The sequence below is a fragment of the Fundulus heteroclitus genome, chromosome 24, assembly GCF_011125445.2.
Source record: "Fundulus heteroclitus isolate FHET01 chromosome 24, MU-UCD_Fhet_4.1, whole genome shotgun sequence".
Classification (NCBI taxonomy): domain Eukaryota; kingdom Metazoa; phylum Chordata; class Actinopteri; order Cyprinodontiformes; family Fundulidae; genus Fundulus; species Fundulus heteroclitus.
This window is the reverse complement of record NC_046384.1, coordinates 6,667,077-6,681,694: the sequence shown is the minus strand read 5'-3', so window position 1 is coordinate 6,681,694 and position 14,618 is coordinate 6,667,077. Positions and strand designations below refer to the sequence as shown.

At 40.7% G+C, this 14,618-nt stretch overlaps 1 protein-coding gene across 1 annotated transcript; it reads left to right on the top strand.

Annotated features, from left to right (window-relative positions):
• Positions 1-10,191: 10,191 nt before the first annotated feature.
• LOC110368278 (gastrula zinc finger protein XlCGF8.2DB) lies at positions 10,192-12,130 on the top strand (the record flags this gene model as incomplete). The annotated part of the gene is made up of 1 exon (XM_021315383.2): positions 10,192-12,130. A coding segment is annotated over one exon (1,155 nt), but the record flags the coding sequence as incomplete, so codon positions are not given.
• Positions 12,131-14,618: the final 2,488 nt, after the last annotated feature.

Below are 14,618 nucleotides of genomic sequence, written 5' to 3'. Positions count from 1 at the left end.
TTTTCCCTAGCAACAGTATAGGATTGGTTATTTGGCTACACCTGTAGGGCTCCTTGAGTGACAGCCCCAAAAGTGTAGAAGAAGAGAAATGACACGTTCTGTTGGTGGAAATGCACTGTTAAATGAGAGTCAATTGGTAGAGTCAATTAGAAGTGTTTTAATAATTCTTATTACATGTAGCCACATACTATTAAGTAAAAACTGACATTAATAATACTTTTAAAATCTATATATATTTTGACTATTCCCCTCCACATCTAGGGAGGCCAGCGCCCCGAGCGCCCCCTATGGGCCAGCCGCCACTGTTTATAACACATTAGAGATCGACCCATACAGGGTTTTTTAAGGCAGATACAGATTATTTTGACATCAGGCAAACCCATAAATGATAAACGGGGCTGAGTTATAAAGTCAATATTGATTTTTCTTCTTCCATTTACAAGGTAAAGATGACACAATGATAACAAATGTTATACACGTGTCAATGTATAAATGTAATAAAGAAACATTTAATAAAGGAGCATAGCACAAGTTCTACAGTCTTTGCACAAGTTTCCCCCTTGAAACTACACCAGCTCCAGGGCTGGGTTGGGGTGTAAAGCTGGAAGTCTAGACCAGTTTTAACATTCAGTCTGTGGTCCTTCTGATTACTGATTGGTCCTGGCTCAGACTGGGTACCGCCATAGGCAGCAGGTCACAGTTGTGTTGTACTGAACCACCTAGTGACTCTTGAGATGGGAACAAAATCAAAACTGTCCAAAGTCAAAATGGTCAGAGCACAGAGCAGATGCTTCTCATGAGTCCGTCTGACCTGCTTCATCTACTTTGACCATCGTTCAGAATCCTCAAGGAACTTTAAATACACTAACATTGTCCTTGTGAGTGTTTGGACAAAAACCTGCATTATAACGTGACGGCATAGCTGTAACATACAACCGACAAAACTCTGAAAACTTTAGCAACTCTCAGCCATGAAGCTGCTGTTCTTGTGGTCAACAACCCAGGAAGTCTTTTCAAAACACGGTGATTGTTCTCTAATTATTGGGGGTAACCTCAACTTTAGTCTAAATGAGGAAATAGACAGGCTGAATACAACAGGGACTCAGCGCAGTTGGCAGTCATTAAATATAGTCAAACAATTATTTCTTAATCAGCAGCTTGCTGCTGTCGGACGTTTCAGAGTCTGTAATTCATTCTATTGCTATTAGTGATCATGCTCCTGTTACTTTAACCCTAACAAATAGAAAAATAACCCCACAAAACAAGAGCTGGAGATTTAATACATCGCTGCTTAAAGATGAAGAATTTAATAAGTTTTTCAAAGAAGAGTGGGCTTCATACTTAGAACACAATGATCTGCCAGGCACTTCAGCATCTATACTTTGGGAAGCAGGGAAAGCAGTGATGAGAGGTAAAATAATTTCATTCTCATCTCATAAAAAGAAGATAGAAAACAAAAAGATTCAGGAATTAGAAGAAAAACTTAAGTTACTAGAAACTTCCCAGGAAGAGGGAAAGTTGGGTAAAATCCGTAAAATAAAACTAGAATTAAACCATTATATTGAAAAGCAAAATAAATTTCTAATACAAAAACTTTGATTAGAAAATTTTGAACATGGCAATAAGTCAGGAAGCTTCTTAGCTAATCAGCTAAAAATAAATAAAGAGAAAACGGCTATATTTGCAGTTACAGATTCCAATGGGAATACATTACATGATCCGGAATGTATAAATAACACCTTCTGAGATTTCTACAAATCTTTATATACATCACAGATAAATCCATCAGACAATGACATCAAGCAATTTCTGTATAAAATTACACTTCCTAAACTATCAGATAACCAAAGAACGACACTGGACTCACCGCTGACAACAGTTGAAGTTCAGGAAGCTTTAACAAGTAGGATTCCCTACTGAGTTTTATAAAGAGTTCTGGAGTATTCTGGCACCAACGTTTCACAGAATGTTGCAAGAAATTCAGGAAAATGGCTGATTTCCAGCTAATATGAACTCTGCCATCATCAGCCTTCTGGTTAAACCAGGCAAAGATCCTATGTTTCCCACCAGTTATCGTCCCATATCCTTAATCAACGTAGATATTAAAATACTCTGTAAAGCTTTTGCAAAACGATTAGATAAAGTGACTCCTTTCATAATCCACCCAGACCAAACTGGTTTTATCAGAGGAAGGCAGTCATCCACAAACACACGCAGATTTCTTAATTTAATAGATTATTCCTACAGTACAAGTAATAAAACTATTATAATGTCTTTAGATGCAGAAAAAGCATTTGATAGAATGAATTGGAATTTTTTATTCACTACTCTACATAAATTTGGTTTTGGCAATTTTTTTATAAATTGGTTAAAATTTTTATACAGCTCTCCTACAGCCTGTGTCAGGACAAATAATCAAACATCTTCCAGCTTTTGTCTCCAGAGGGGCACTAGGCAAGGATGCCCGTTTTCCCCCTCACTTTTTGCCATTTTTATTGAACCTCTAGCAGCAACAATTAGACAAAGGTTATTAAATGTATAAAATGCATAAATATAGAGCATAAGATTAGTCTTTATGCTGATGATGTATTACTCTATCTTCAGCTCCCAAACTCTTCCCTTTCTCAAGTAATTAGATTACTAGAATCCTTCTCAAAGGTTTCAGATTACTCCATAAAGTGGTCTAAATCTGCGGTACTGGCAAATAATTGCTCTTTCCATAACCCCCTAGATTTACATTTGCAATCAGGAAATATTACATATTTGGGTATTATTGTGTCGTCTAAACTTGCGGATTTAGTAAAATCTAACCACATCCCACTTTTAAAAAAGATAGAAGATCTGGATAAATGGAAATCACTTCCAATTTCACTCATGGGTAGGGTAGCTTCAATTAAAATTATGATATTACCTAGAATTAATTACTTATTTTCAATGATCCCCAATAAACCATCATCTGACTGGTTTAAATCTCTAGACTCTTCAATCTCTAAATTTCTTTGGAAAGATAAACCGCCCCGTATCAGTTTAAAGACGCTACAGAAAACTAAAGACAGAGGTGGACTAGATCTGCCTAACTTCCATAATTACTACTTAGCAAATAGACTACAATATATCACTAAATAGAACATAATCCTTTAGACGAGCCCTGGATAGATATAGAACAGAAAATATGCAATAATATCACAATTTCAGATTTGCCGTTTATTAGCTCAAATATAAAACGGCATACATGCTTTAAAAATATTATCATCAGCTCTACTCTGACAGCATGGTGGGAGTTTCTTAAAATGACAGTCATCACTTATCCCATGCAGTCGTACACCCATCTGGAATAACCCTGACATCCTACAAAATAAAAATATGATACAGGGGCGAATCCAGGATTTTTCAAAGGGGGGTGCGCACCTAAGGGTCATGGGGTCAAGGGTCATGGGGTCGAGACAATGTGTGGCTAAATGACCAAAGAATTCCATCTTTACTCTTTCACACTACCCTAATTATTCATCTAAGGGTTTTTAAATTGATAATAATTTTAATGGATGAACATAAGTGGAATTAGCATTATTACCTTATTGTAATTGAAAATGGGTTTTTAAGTCAAAATCTCCTGGTTTTTACAGCATGCACAAGGTTAAAAAGTAGTTTGAAGAAAAAATTATCCTTATCAACAATTAATCAAACAAAGATTTCATTATTTCCAGGAATGATATTTATACAGAAAATGTTCTTTAGTCCTTGGGACTTTTTATTTCAGTTTGGTATGGTTCAAGTGACAAAATAGTTTTAAAAAATATACATGTATTTTATCAATATATTTTAACCATATAAACTATATTAAGAAAAAAAATACTTAGAAAGACCCAAGGATTTAAGAATAGTTTGGTATAGTTCAAGTGATAAAGGATTTTTGACATATTTTAACAAGATAAACCATGTTGAGAATTTTTTTTTTAAAGTAAGTTAAACCAATGAATATGTACGGTGAAGTTAAGCCATAAGCCTATAATAGAACTGTGAGACTTGACAAAGAATATTGTTCTCTTCTACAACACCTTCAACTTTATGATGACAATGATAATGGGTTTATGAATGTCAACCCTCTGGGATGCTTCTGGGCAAATATGTCTATGATTTTGTTGATATCTAAATGAATGTATTTGTGGACATACATAAGTAGCAAAGCCACAAACCTTTCCTGTCCCATTGTTAACCTCAGCAAAGTTTTCAATGCTTTAAGGCCCGAGTTAGCACATTCCACAGAAGCACTCGTAAAAGGTATAACTGACAGAAGGTGACGAATCATAGAAATGTTTGGGTAGCACTTCATATTTGTTATCCTTAGAATTTCAGGGAGAGAGCTGGGTTTTTCCACTGATGACAACCACTTTGTGTGCCACAACCTCACTTCCTGCCTGAATGTTGATCCTAATTGTAGATCATCTATATATGATGTAAAGATCTCTTTCGCACTCTCATCGTTCATCATATGCAAGTTGCTTGGCAATAGTTTTAAGCCTAGTATGTTTTCATAAAGGAGACCATTCTTAGTTTTAACAATAAAACTCATGTGGCACTAAAAGGTTTAGATCAGACACTACACAATAACTATTGTATGCGTGTCAATGTCCACTATGTTTTTTTACTTTACACTCTTTTTTTCATTACTTTTCAAAAACTGCAACAAAAATTTAACTTTCATAACTTTCCCGTTACTTGAAAAAGTTTGTCTGAAATAGCATTACTTTACAACTTTACACAACTTGTGAGAATGTTTTCTCATTATCAACATTTTCTAACAATCATCATACTTTTTTTCTGTGGGTAGAATATAAGATTAAGGTTGATCCCTACTCCAATCTGGAAGGTGGCGGTAATGCACCTAAAAGTTGTTGGCCAACCACTATTAAAAAAAGAGAAGAAGAAGTAGTCGTAGCGCGCTATTATCTAAGATGGCCACGACCGGTGCGGCAGAGAGTGATGGATTAATTAGCGATATTGATGGAGTTTCATGGATTCAGCATCATCATCTGAGAGCGATTTGGAATATATAGAAGACTTTCTTGACAGCAACCTGATTTTTGACAAAATCCAGCCATACCAGTTTGAGGCAAGGAGACCAAAAAGGAATGATGTGAGTTGAATCTGTCTGCTGTGGCAGTGGTCTCCTTATTTTTGTGATGTTTTTCCACTTTTACCCGATGTATTGCAACATCAAACTGCCATGCACGTGGGCATTGTTGCTTCAACAATAGCTCTAGAAATTTTCAATGATGAAGTCCTCTGGGAATCCGAAATAATTGTTGTTTATCGCAGCTGTGTGAGCGCAGTGCCTCTCTGCTAAGAAACAACACAGGATGTCACGTCAGGCCGTCATTACTGCCCATATTTGGGCACTAAATGCTGCCCCCAGTATCGGTGATTGTGACGACAATTTATGCCGCGCCGGCGTCACAGTGCGTTCTAAATGACAGGTACTGGCTATTAATCTTAATTCTATGAAGGATGTTTAAAATTTCGGGCTCTTTAAAAAATACTTTTGGTCTCCAAAAGGGGGGTGCGCACGCCCCCTGCGCCCCCGCCTGAATCCGCGCCTGTGATAAACTTTACACACTGGAAGAATAAAGGTATTGAATATCTGGAACATTTACTTGACGGAACCGAGTTCATCAATTTTGCCAAACTAAATATGCAATATGGCATTAGTAAAAATAAATTCTTGTAATATGAACAATTTAAATCTATAATTAGAAATAAATTTAAGCATATTAAAGGTGGTTTACAAATCCCAACTAATATATTAGAGTTCCTAGATTTAACCCACCACCCCCCCCCCACCCCCAAACTACTGTCTAAATCATACAGGACACTGACTAATATAGATGATTCAATATCTCTTCCTATTATAAAATGGGAAGAGGTTTTATCAGTTAGCTTTGAACAAAACTTCTGGGCTCAGATATGTCTAAGAACTTTGAAATTGGCTAGAAACACCAACTTACAACTAATACAATACAAAATCCTTCACAGAGTAGACTATACAGGACAAGGAATATTCAAGATGGGTTTGGCACAATCTAATATCTGTCCACACTGCATAGGCAATCATCCTGATAATTATATTAATGCGTTATGGTTATGCACACCAGTCCAGAGGTTCTGGACACAGATATGTAAGGACTTATCAAAGTGCTTGAGTTGTAAAATTTCACCTTCCCCATCAGTTTGCTTGCTCTGTAATTTTGAGGAAAGCCCTCTGGGGGAATAAATAGTTTACATGGTTTTCACTGCAATATGTATCGCAAAGAAAACTATCCTCATGAATTGGAAAAGTTAGGAAAATCTCAGTATCAATCAGTATAGAGATCTTTTGTTGGATCATATTAATCTTGAGACAGCATCTGCATCCACATCTGATCGATCTCTTTGGGCTCCTTTGATCAGCACCATCACTTAGTGGAATGGGGGGCGGTGGGTTGCTTCCTGCAGAGCGCAGTGGCTGGGTGGAGGGGTTCCTGGGGCTCTGGGGGCACTCGGAGTGGGGCGCTTGGTGGGTCTGACTCCAGGGTCTGTTGGCCCCATCTAGGAGGGGCTTTGGAGGCCTACGGGCGGCCTACAGCGCCGCTTGCGGCGCTCTTGGGGAGCTACGCGGTGACGGACGTGGGTTACTGACCTGGTAGCTGTGCTGCCGCTGGGTGGGTCTGGGCGCCTGGGGTCCCTGGGGCGCGCCGCCATCGGGCGGGGGCCCAGCGGGGCCTCTGGGGTTCCGGTTCCGGGGGTTGTGCCGCTTGGGGTCTGGGCTGGTGTGCACCCGGGTGTCTGCCCCTGCACGGTGCCTCTGGTGTGCTGGGGGGCCTCGGGGCCTGTTGAGCTGGTAGGGGGGCATGGACATTAACATCTCAGGGCAGATGCTCTTCCCCTTCATTGGATTGGCACTCTGCTAGTGGGGGGAGGGGGGGGAAGGGGAGTAGGGACTAACCCAGCCTGGATGTCTACTGTCGAATGTATGGTGAGTTGTTTGAATGTTAGTGTTGGGGAGGGGTTAAATCTACGGATGGGGGTGGGTGGGGTTTGGGATGGCTTGTGCAAGCTGGCTGGCCAGGGTCCCCCCTCTTATTTATTTGTTTATTTTTTATTTTTTTTTTTTTGGTTTTTTTTTGGGGGGGGGGGTAAAGCCAGTAGGCTTGGTGGGTAGGCTGTGGGGGGTTGAGGTATTTGTCCTGGTGGGTGGTTGACTGGCGGGCCCTGCGGCCTCTCCCTGGCCCCCGGGCTACGGTGGTGCCGCCGCCGGGGCGCCTTTCTCCGGGTGGGGCTTTCGGGGAGCGGGGGTGCCTATTGGAGTCAATAGGGGAGCTGGCTCCCTGGGATGGCTCCACAGTCCTTTGCTCCCCATCCCCGGTCTCCTCCCTCTGCCTGCTCCATCACGCTGCCACACATGTAGGTCCTTGGGGAGGGGGGCGTTACTGGAGGTTGCCACTTTCTGATGACATCCCTCTCCCCAATTTTATCATGCATTTTAGACATTTTAGATCGGAGGATCGGGGTCTTTTGCACACCCCTGATCTCCGATTGCGGCACGGAGTCTGGGGCCTGGAGGAGGAGCGGGTCACTGGGTCCGGGGTTTTGGCGGGGGGCTGCTGTGGGTAGCCGGCGGCTTGCCGGGTCTGGGGCTGACGCCTCTGCTCTCCCCAGAAAGGGGTGGGGGCAGGGGTGGCTAGGGTAAGGTGGAGGAGGGAGGGGGTTTATTAGGTATTTAGGGGATTAGGGGTGTTTTGGTTGGGTGGCCCCTACGGGTCGTGTTGGCCCCCCTCTTTGGGGGTCCTGGTCCGGGGGGCATCTGTTCCGGAGGCGGGGCCAGAGGGTTGGGCACAGGCAGTCATATAGTTGAATTGTGGTGACCCCCCCTCCCCCACTTGGGATTTTTAGATGTGAGTGTTATGTGAGAATGTGTGTACAGCATCCTTTTTTTTTGTGTAAGTCTGTGTGTGGTGAGTGGGGCACTAGGGAGGGATGGTGTGAATGAGTTGTTTTTTTTTTTTTTTCAGGTACGGGTTCGGTCCGCTCCCTCTCCCAAGAACATATCAAGGACCATCAAGCCCTCTGGCGCATTGACGGTCCTTGGGTTTGGGGCGGGTTCCTGGGTGGGTGCCGGCCCATTCCCGGTGGCGGCTTCGCGGGGCCTGGCCCCCCGGGGGCCGGGCGCCCCTGGGGCCTCTGGCCCTCAGGGCCCATGGCCGGGACCACTTCAACGCGGCTGGCTGCCGGCGCAGCCCACGGGCTCGTCCCCGAGGCTTCTAGGGGCGTCGGCATTGCGGTGGCTGGGGGATTTCCTCGGGGTCTCCTCTTTCCTCGGGGGGGAGGGGGGGGTGCAGATTTCCTGTGTTGGCCCTTCTTGGGCGCCCTGCTTTGGGGGCCCCTTTGGGAGTCCAGGGTTATGGGTCCCCTGACCCCTGCCTCTGTGCTCGGGGAAGGCGGGTCTTTGGTTCTTCACAATCACTATCAAGCTATTTCCTTCTGGATAACTTTCACCTAAACTAGTGCACTCTCACAATCTCCCACAGGTGCAGGGTTCCAGGTATTAAGTGTTCAGTTATATACAGAAAGCTTGTAATTTATTTGTTTTCTTTCACTTTCTTTTTTCAGGTATCACTTTACACATGTCAGATTAAATAATAATATATATAATTTAGCAATGGCATCAAGGTGTTACTCAATTGTATCTGTTGCTTTATGTCTGTTGGTTGTGCTGTTCTTTTTGCATGTCTCTTTCCAGGTGATGGAGCAGATGGAGGACGTTTTATCATTCTCTCCCTTTTATCTCTTCTTTCTTTCACCTCTTCTCTTTCTTTTTTTTTTCTCTTCTTGTTCTTCCTTTACTCTCCTACTTTCCCATTGTAGTGTCTATATAATTTGAAATTCTCCCTGCAGGAATCACAATAAAGCTATTTACATGCATAAATCAAGCGGAGCACTATGGCGAAAGCTGTTTGCTCCACTTGTGAAAGCAAAATCTGTCGAGCTCTATCTGGCATTATGACATCAATTCTTATTGCCACATTGCTAGACAGGAGACTTCTCTAATTTGCATGAATGACCGTGTTTTTTTTTGTTTTTGTTAGGATATTATAAGGGCACACTTATAAATATAAAATATATCATATTGGATAAACTTTTGGTTTACACAACATGGCAGAAATGGTCAATATCGTGTCATCTGCACTTTCAGTTAAAAAAGGCAGCTCTACCAAGAACTGACATTTTGGGGGAAGTTGTAATAGTCATGTATGCTGAGGTTTCTGTTGTATTCTGTGTTTTACTGTTCTGTATGTTCTATGAATGAAATGGTGCAAACTCAGTTATTCAGAAATGTATTTTACTTGAAAGTTTGTCAGGCAACAAAAATGAAAAATGCTAAGGGCCTGATTACTTTTGCAAGGAACTGTAAACAAACAAGGCATAAGAAAAACAATGCTAAATAAACAATAAGTAAAAGTAGTAGTTAAATCAAATAATTAAATCTAACTATATTACCTAAACATGGCTTTATTGAAATTTGTCAGTTCAAGTTCAGATCGAAATACTTTCTAATATGCATAATGTGTTTCAATGTTTTCTGCAGATGTTCAGCAGAAGCTGATTGTTAAAGAAGAAGCTTCTTTAGACCACAGACCTCCTGGCGACCTGCTTGACCCAAAGCTCCCCCACATAAAGGACGAACAGGAGAGAATCTACATCAGTCTGACCAGAGAGCAGCTCAATGGGGAGGAACTGATTAATGGCATCAGGTTTCCAGTGTCTGCTCCTCCCATAAAGAGTCTGGATGATGAACAGTCTCTGCTGCTCTCACAGCTTTATCCAGACCAGGTTAAAGGCAGAGAGCTTCCAGAAGAGAATGATGGAGAAGAATCCACCAGGATGCATCGAGATGCTTCCATTTCTTTAAAGACTGAAGGCGCTGAGAAGAATCAAGAGGACAATGATGTAGAGAACCCTCTTTCTGAGCTGAAACACATGTCAGACTCTGGATATAAGAAATGTTCTACAGAGCAGAAAACAGTGGAGTCACAAAGGAAATTCCAGACAGGAATGAAGCTTAGCTGTGAAGATTGTGGAAAAACATTTAGTAGGAAATACACTTTAAGCACACACATGAGAATCCATACAGGACAGAAGCATTTCTGTTGTGATCTATGTGGACAAGAATTTAGCGATAAAGCAAATTTAAACAGACACATGAGAATCCACACAGGACAGAAGCATTTCTGTTGTGATGTATGCGGAAAGGTATTTAACCGAAAATCTCATTTAAACACACACATGACAATCCACACAGGACAGAAGCCTTTCTGTTGTGATCTGTGTGGACAAGGATTTAGCGATAAAGCAAATTTAAACAGACACATGAGAATCCACACAGGACAGAAGCATTTCTGTTGTGATCTATGTGGAAAAGGATTTAGCCAAAAATCTAATTTAAACAGACACATGACAATCCACACAGGACAGAAGCATTTCTGTTGTGATCTATGTGGAAAAGGATTTAGCCATAAATCTAGTTTAAACAAACACATGAGAATCCATACAGGACAGAAGCCTTTCTGTTGTGATCTATGTGGAAAAGAATTTAGCCAAACATCAATTTTAAACAGACACATGAGTATCCATACAGGACAGAAGCCTTTCTGTTGTGATTTATGTGGACAGAGATTTAGCCTAAAATCTAGTTTAAACACACACATGAGAATCCACACAGGACAGAAGCATTTCTGTTGTGATCTATGTGGAAAAGGGTTTAGCCATAAATCTAATTTAAACACACACATGAGAATCCATACAGGACAGAAGCCTTTCTGTTGTGATCTATGTGGACAAGGATTTAGCGATAAAGCAAATTTAAACAGACACATGAGAATCCACACAGGACAGAAGCCTTTCTGTTGTGATCTATGTGGACAAGGATTTAGCGATAAAGCAAATTTAAACAGACATATGAGAATCCATACAGGAAAGAAGCCTTTCTGGTGTGATTTATGTGGACAGAGATTTAGCCGAAAATCACATGTGAACAGACACATGAGAATCCATACAGAACAGAAGCCTTTCTGTTGTGATCTATGTGGACAAAGCTTTCGCCACAAACCTGCTTTAAACACGCACATGAGAATCCATACAGGACAGAAGCCTTTCTGTTGTGATCTATGTGGAAAAGAATTTAGCCAAACATCAATTTTAAACACACACATGACCATCCATACAGGAGAGAAGCCTTTCTGTTGTGAGCTATGTGGACAAAGATTTCGCCACAAACCTGCTTTAAAAACACATGTGAGAACCCATAAAGGATGAAAAATGCTCTGCTATGAATAGTAACTCAAACTGCTCAGCTGTAGTTAACTATGAGATGATTTATGTGGACAAACTTTTGCTACACATGTTCATTAAACAAACACACAAGAATCCATACTGAAGTTAAAATGGCTCTTCTATGAATATTAACTCAAAGTGAACCATCTTCACTTGAGAGTTTCAGCATTTCTGTACTAGCTTATTTTCAGATTTTTCTTACAACACTTTTCCCACTATTTTTAATTGCTTCAAACTAAGCTTGTTAAAGCATTTTTTTTTTGTTCTATCTAAAATAAAGAAAATGTGCGTATTGCTCCTTTTAATCATACAATTTTCCTGATGTAACCGGGATGACTTTACTATGGAATCTGACCAAAGACTTCTATATATGGTCTCCAAATTTCCTCAGTTGTAAGGAGCCAGTATTGGAAAGTTCAGACCTAATACCAGCGACTGCAGCGTCTTTTGTGAGTCGGCTGTGTGATTTCTTGGGGCTATTTCTGAACGTGAAGTCCTCTTTTGGGTGTCGTTTTTTTAAACAGAACGCCATTTTCTGGTTAACGGGCCGCGCAGCAAGAGAGCGGGGCTCAACCCCCCCATGACAACTGTTTCATCAGCAGTAAAGGTCTTTTTGTATAAATACCAGCTAAAAACGTTCATTTGTGATGATTAGAAGCGGCATGTGGTGGTTTTCTTGCTTGTCTTCGGCTTATTTTCATGGATCAAGTCGATGTTTCTCTTGCAGTGTGTATGTGTGTGAAGGTGTGACAGGATCTGAATGTATGATTACTATGGGGTAAGAAAACATTTAATTATTAACATCTTATACAAATAGACAACACCTACAAACATACAATTAAAAATAGTTGGAATGGAAATTAATTCACTGATTATTTTATGTATTGTTACAGGTGATGAAAAAAATGAAATGAAGCAGCATGTGGACATGACTAGAACTGATCTACATTAGGTCAGGTGTAGTCATGTTCACTTAAACATGCAGCCAGCTGGAGCAGCTTCCTGTCTTCAGCCGCCGGATGGTCGTCCTCCTCTGGGTCAACCTCCTCATGTAGCTGGTTACCTGCCTCTATACAAATATATATGCAGCAGGCTGCTGTACCTGCTTTGTTTTGGAAGAACTTCCAGAAGATGACGCGGAGCTAAAACAGCTCGCGCTGCTGCGGTAGTGAGCGGCTTACGTGATGAAACAAGTTGGTTGCGTTACCAGACTTTGTTTTTACAGGTTCCTTGCAAGTTTTACAAATCACTGGTTTATTTCTTTCAGACTGGCGAACTAGTAAAACCCCGTTTTGGGACAATTTCCTCCGCTGCTCCTTGCTGCGACATATTCCCGTGCTCTGTGTTGTGGTTTGAGAGGGCGGCGCTTTGTGACGGCGTGCCTGGGTCCGCGATTACGATTGGTTGAGAGGAAGCAGTGACTGTAGCATCAACTAGGTTAAAAGGAAGAAAGGAAAACTGTCTGTATAACCAACTTTTATCGATCCTTTTTCCCTTATTGTGCCACACGTCTTTCGACTGATATATATTGTTATTAAATTATCGTCCAGCCCTATTTTATATGCTGCTGTCATCCATTTACAATTTATTCCAGCAATTATTGAGTTAATAAAGCAACACGCGTCAGTCTGATAAACACAAAACAAATAAATCAGACTCTTTTTTTAAATTACGCACCAACTCTGTAAATTGGGAAGCTTAAAAGTATATTATTCTCGCCTCAAACAATCTGAAAACGTACTTTTGAAGAACAACAGCAGCAGAAAATGGAGTGTTCAACTTACCACTGTGATCTCTGCGCTGTCTTCTTCTTCTTCTTCTCTTGTTTTTAATGGCGGTTGGAAAACAACTTATAGGTGCATTGCCGCCACCTTCCAGAATGGAGCATGGATCAGACACTCTGTGCTGTCTGGAATGAAGCTGCAGCCGCGGTGCATTCTGAGACGGTCAGTCTGAAGAACGCATGCGCGGCTCCTATCTTCGCACTCTGTGCTCCATTAACCAGCCTTGGAAACCGTGACGTCAGACCACTGTTGTGAATTTGTATTCTCAAAGAAAAAATACGTATTCTCAAGCAGCCGCTGCTGTTTGTGTTCATAAAGAGTAAAGCACAAATTTAAACTTGAAATTTGTATTTATTAGTTATTGAAGTTGTAACTATTTAAACCGTATGTTGTATCTTTTGAATGTGATTTAAATTATTATGAGTTTACAAATGTTTGTTATGCACAACTTCTGACTGATATGGACACAACTATCCTTTTATGTACAAATCTATTTAGAAAGCTATCTTTCCCCATAGATTACAGCGGGATGATCTACTTTGCAACTTTATAAAATAAGCTGTTTTAAAGTATTTTCTGTAATAAGCCTATAATCATTTAAAACATAAGCCAATAATAATACATGTTCTTAGTATTAGCTGTAATTCTACGTGGATTCAGCGGGTTTCTCTCTCAGTTGATCAGTTATGAGAGAGGACAGCTTATCCAACCTTTCTACTAATACTCCTTTGTTTTGCTCCTTTTGAGCCCTCTACATTTCAATGAGTCAGTGGTTTAATAATTGCGACAGACTGGTGACCTGCATCAATAATTCTTGACTCTTGTCATTGCAATCTGTGGAGCTTTTATTTTTACATTTGTTAACAACAGCTATGATCTCTCACTCGCACACACTATGCACACATCTTCAATGTGCTGCTAATAAAGTATTTTGAATAATTTTTTTTGGATCATTTTGTAAAAATAATATTATATTTCATATGTTTATATGTAAAGTCAGTCTTAGGGAAACATGTTTTATCTGTGCACAAGGAAGTTGAAAGGGCTCTGTGTGATTATTAATGGTAAAATTTTAGTCTAATTATAAAACTGTGGCAAAAAGTTTATAATAATGAAGAATCCAGGATAGAATTTAAAATTCTTCTAACGTATAAAGCCCTTAACGATCAAGCTCCATCATATATCAGAGCTCTGATTACCCCGCATGTTCCTAACAGAGTACTACACTCTCTCAGACTGCAGGTCTGCTGGTGGTTCCTAGAGTCTCTAAAAGTAGAATGGGAGGCAGATCCTTTAGCTATCAGGCTCCTCTCCTGTGGAACCAACTCCCAGTTTTGGTCCGTGAGGCAGACACCCCGTCTACTTTTAGGAATAGGTTTAAAACGTTCCTTTTTGACAAAGCTTATAGTTAGAGTGGCTTCTGTTACCCTGAGCTACCTCTATAGTTATGCTGCTATATGCTTAGGCTAC